Source organism: Protobothrops mucrosquamatus, unplaced genomic scaffold, assembly GCF_001527695.2.
Source record: "Protobothrops mucrosquamatus isolate PMUCROS unplaced genomic scaffold, P.Mucros_1.0 scaffold7235, whole genome shotgun sequence".
Lineage (NCBI taxonomy): Eukaryota > Metazoa > Chordata > Lepidosauria > Squamata > Viperidae > Protobothrops > Protobothrops mucrosquamatus.
In genome coordinates, this window is record NW_015393040.1 from 528 (window position 1) to 5717 (window position 5190).

The 5190-nt window shown below is 48.3% G+C and overlaps 1 protein-coding gene across 1 annotated transcript; it reads right to left on the reverse strand.

The window, feature by feature from the left end:
- Positions 1–268: 268 nt before the first annotated feature.
- LOC107300488 (protein PML-like) lies at positions 269–4709 on the reverse strand (the record flags this gene model as incomplete). Its single annotated transcript, XM_015829815.1, has 3 exons — positions 4659–4709; positions 2022–2500; positions 269–834 (listed from the first exon to the last, which is right to left on the reverse strand). Coding segments are annotated over exons 1-3 (1096 nt in total), but the record flags the coding sequence as incomplete, so codon positions are not given.
- Between the last annotated feature and the right edge of the window lie 481 nt (positions 4710–5190).

The window sequence follows — 5190 nt, forward strand, 5'->3', positions numbered from 1 at the left end:
TTTCCTAGTTTTATTTATTGATTGTGAAATTTATTAGCCCCCCATCTCGTCTCCGACGCCTCTGGGTGGCTTCCGACAAGCAAAGTCAGTGGGGCAAGCCGGATTCACTTAAAGACCACAGGGGTCCCTTTAATGACTGCGGTAGAAAGAATCCTAAAATTGGACCCAGTTCCCTGATGACTCGCTTCATAAATGCATTGCTTAGCAACAGAAATCCCCATGGCGGTTGTAAACCGAGGACTGCCTGCGTATCTTTGCGAAACCTTACCTTCGTTTTTTGTCACTCTGTCGAGCAAAGTTTGAAGTTGGGCCTTGATTTCCAGGAAAGTCCTCATTTCGATTCCCCTTACCGAAGATGGCTGCTTCTTCTTGAGGTCCACCATGGACATATTGAGGAAAGGATGCATCTCCAACACTTCCTGGGGGGAAGCGTAGAGTTGCAACTTCTCCACCAACCTCTGGCTGGATTTAATTCTCTCGACCACTCCCTCCGTCTCCTGCAGCTTCTTATTCACCTCTTGCACTTGGTGGCTATGATGGGCTTCTACTTTGGCTAAGAACCCTTTGCCCTTTTCTCCCAGCCACTGGATCATCTGCTCTATCTTCTGCTGGATCAGCTCCGTCATCTCGTTCCTCAACTGTTCCATGTCCATCAACAGTTTCTTAAGGCTGCTGTTGGTCTCGTCGTAAGTGTTCTTCTTCTCCTTCAGCTCCGTGTTCATGTTTTGCAATTCTTGCTTGCATTGTATTTCCTGGCTGATGTCACAATGTTGCTTGCTGTCCGGTAGGGTGGAAATGGCACACATAGGTTGAGAACATTGCTTGCAGTAGAGACTGGGGATCAAGAAAGGCAAAGCGTATGATTTTTGACTGGAGCTGCTGTCCATCCCCGGTCACTTCATTTGCACGGGGATCTCAAAACTGGGTCTTTAGCACCCAGTCAAGTCACGTTAGAAACCTGAGCACCTTCAAGCAATGTCACAATCCCATTAAAGAGGACAAAACCATTTACCTGTTGAGTAATATTTGAAACTACTAGATTAAAACTATGGAGGAAATACACTATTTACACCATGGAAGATTGGGAGAAATGTCTTCCTAAGACAGAGATAGGCAACCTTGGCTCTTTTATGACTCGTGGACTTCAACTCCCAGAATTCCTGAGCCAGCCATGCTGAGGAGAAATGGAGAGGTTTCCATGCTGAGCCATGCTGGCTCAGGAATTCTGGGAGTTGAAGTCCATGAGTCATAAAAGAGCCAAGATTGCCTACCCCTGTCCTAGGAGGAGCAGATGGAGAATAGAAGTGGGATTCACGGCTCTATCTAAGCAGAGATTGGCCTAGTTCAGGGGTAGGCAACTTTGGCTGGCTCAGGAATTCTGGGAGTTGAAGTCCACAAGTCATAAAAGAGCCAAGGTTGCCTACCCCTGGCCTAGTTCAATCCAACAAGGCTTGAACAATTGTCCCTAAAGAAATATCCAGATTCATGATTGTCCAAGCTAAGCTGCTTCCCTCATGAGAAATTGGAGACTCCTCTGCAAGAATGAGAACTCATTGGGTTATGTATGTGTACAATTTGAGAGCAGGCAACTAAATTTCATTTTTAATGTGTGCCATTGTGCCCACAGTAAAAAAAAAGACAATAAAGGCTGTCTATCTATTTCCTGAAAGTTTACTTTGGAGGCTATTCACTCATTGCCTTACGCCACAGAATGTTGTATGAACTGGGACTTCTTCTCCAAATCGTGCGGAGTGTCCTGGAAACCCAACTGGGACTTATTTCATTAGAGCTGGGGCCACTTCTCTTCTTCCCATCGTTTTGTTCTATCTTAGCTAGTTAGCTCAAAGCTTCTCTACGCCTCGCTCCAGATTTCTGTTGGAGCCACAAAGCTCACTGCTTCTTGCTCCAGATTCTAAAACCATCAGCTTTTGGGCAGACAGGAAGGCCAGCCAGTGGGCAACAGGGTGGTGGCTTAAAAGAGGTTCTCCACTTTGAGAATGAAGCATAGATGGACAACCTACCTTAATATTTGGCTGCTATGTCCCTCCTTGGAACAAAACATGTTGTTGGGCATTCTGATGGTTGAAAGGAAGTCCTTGCAAGATTCTGCCTGGAAGTCCTTCAGCGGCCTGGCTTTGTGATTGTCTTTCTTCGTATATCTCTGGTGGAATTGAAAGCACGAGAGGCAAAGGAACTCTTTGCATCTGAAACACCAAAACTTTGCCTCTTTCCTACATTTGTTACAAACCGACTCTTTGCTCCCAGTGACCTTCTGGTAGAGATCAAAATTGACTTGGAGGTTGGCAAAGAACACGTTATCCTGCTTTTCAGGGGTCTCTGCAAGGTGGACGTACGGAGTTCCACAGATGACACAGAGATCGGGCGGCTTTTTTTCAAGGCACGGGGAGCAGAGATTGTGAAAGCAGAGCAGGAGTTTGGGGTGTGGGACCTCTGAGTGGCATTTGTCACATAGGAGGAACTGTAACTCCTTATTCATCTCCTGTGGAAGGAAAAGATGTGAAAGGAATGTCTAGATTAACCCAACTCAGTTTAATGAATGCAACTGAAATGGAATAATATACAAGCAGGAAATGAAACGCTGCTAGCTGGAACGTGTAGGAAGTTGGGCGTGGTGGAGTACTTGTCCATTTTTCAGCCCCCTCCCATCAGACAATTTTTTTCCTCCATTCTTTCCGAGGAGGAGAAAGTCAACTGTAAACCAAAAAGCACACAAGGGACCTAACAACACAACTGGAATTAGCTTCCTTGTTTGGTTTCCTTCCAACGCTGTGGATTTGGCTTCACCTTTCGGTAGAAATTCTATGCCCAATCTTGGCCAATCTCAGCAGCTTCCAGATTGGTTGATTTCAAATCCCAGAATTCCCCAGCAAGCATGGCTCCAGCTGAGAATTCTGGGAGTTGAAATCTGGAGGATAGCCAGAAGTCCTGGAGAGTAAATCTTCAACCCATCTGTCCAGTGTTTCTTAACCTCAGCCGGGTGGACTTCAACTCCCAGAATTCCCCCAGATGACTGGCTAGGCCGCTAAGGGGTTCCTGGGAGTTGAAGTCCACTCCTCTTCAGAAGCCTGAGGTTGAGCTCAATGGTCCAGTATCAACTGCTTTCTCTAGCTCTCAATAATTGTAAAGGAACCCGTGGGCGACCTTGGGGGACGAAGGGAAGGGAAGCTACAATCAAAGAAGAGAGGCAGGAACCCTCCGTGGCTCTTTGGTCAGAGGAATAAAATTAGGAAGGAACCTCTTGAATAAATCAACCTGCTTAAAGCAGGAAGCCTGTACCTTCAGACCTGCAAGATTCTGTTCATGTAGCCTTAAAATAAAGTAGAATTAGTGTCAACCCTGCAAACGAATTTGGCTGAAGCCATTTCCACCTCGTTTTCGGGTGCCAGAGTTCAGAGGGGAAATGAGTATTTTTTTAGTTTTTTAGAACACAATAAAGTGTTCTGTGGGAACCAAGGTCATTGCTGACGCTTTTGCTAGGAAGCCCGCCAAAGTAATTAATTGGGGAATGTGATTTATGACATATTAGTGGGGTGGGAAATTAACTTTGTAACATTGTATTAACCTTTGGGGGGCAACTTCAGTCTTGGTTTCACTTTTGAAAGTGCCGGTACTTTGTAGCCAATAAATGTGTTCTTTAAGGAAATCTCCTGCCTTGGAGTTCTGTTTTTACTGGTTTCGTCTATCGGAACCATGACAATTAGTTCATGTCTTCCTACAGGTAGTCCTTGACTTACAATACTTCATTTAGTGACCGTTTCAAAGTTACCACAGCACAGAAAAAAAGTGACTTATGACCGTTTTTTCACACTAACGACCGTTGCAGCATCCCTAGGATCACTTGATCAAAATTCAGATGCTCGGCAACTGAGTTGTACTTATGACGTTTGCAGTGTCCCGGGATCATGTGATTCCCCTTAACGGCCGTGTTACTAATTTAACAAGAACTGGGGCGATCCACTTAAGAACTGGGGCAAGAAAAGGTCGTAGAACGGGGCAAAATCCACTTAGCAAGCGTTTCCCTTAGCAACATACAATTTTGGGCTCTGTTGTGGTCGTAAGCCGAGGACCCCCTGTATTTCCTGTCTGGTTTGGCTGCCACCCCTTCATTAAAGAAGCGAAGTGAAGTCTGGCTTTCCAACTGTGGCTGACCCTCACTCCTCCGGGCCCCGGCCATGCTGGCTGGGCTTCATGGGACATGTAGTCCTGCCGGATCTGGAAGACACGGATTCCTCCTGAAACGCTCCGGGTGAGGCATACCCGGAAAAGCGCAGAACCGTGAAGGAAGAAAATAAAGGTGTGGTGGAAAAGAAGGAAGGAGGGAAACTGGGTGGGGAGAGGCTGAATATGGGGGGGGGGTTACGGATCTTTACAAGCCCTTCTCCACGGGGCAGCCCCCTGCCTCCCAAAGCCAGCGCCTTGCCTCTCGCTCCGCAGGTCCCACTTTTAAGACTCTTAGGTGGGACCAAGTATTTTTTTTTGGGGGGGGGGCTTCTTCCTCTCCCCCCCCTCCCCAAACCGGAGGGCAGTGTTCTGCATTCTGGCCCAAGTAAGTCTCTGCTCTCTCTCTCTCTGCTCCGGAGTTGCCCGCCCTCCGCGTTACTTCGGAACAAACCGCGGAAACCTTCCCCGAAGCTTACCGTCAAATGGGAGGCGGACGGCTCCGGCGCCGAGGCGGCTTCTTCGGCCATCGCAGCTCGTTAGCAACGCGGGCAGCCGCCCCAACTCCGTCTCGTGGGGAGGAGGAAGCCTTCGTTCCCCGCGATCTGCGAAACCCAACTTTCGGTTTCCCCGCAACTCTAAGCCGCCCTGACTCGCGAGAGGCGGAAGCCTGTTGCGCGCTCCCACCCCTCCCCTCCCCCCGTCAGGAGGATTCAGACGTTTCTCGGGTGGGGGGCGCTTCCTTGCAAGGGCGTGGGGGTGGTGGTGGTACTCCAGGGGCGGGCAGGTCATCCTAGCTAGTTTGGAGAGAGAGAGAGAGAAAGAGAGAGAGAGATCTGGAAACGAGGGAGGAGGGAGGAAGAGAGGGAAAGAGAGGAAAGAAAGAGAGGAAGGATGGAAAGAGAGAGAGAAAGAGAGAGAGAGATCTGGAAACGAGGGAGGAGGGAGGAAGAGAGGGAAAGAGAGGAAAGAAAGAGAGGAAGGATGGAAAGAAAGAGAGAGAGAGATCTG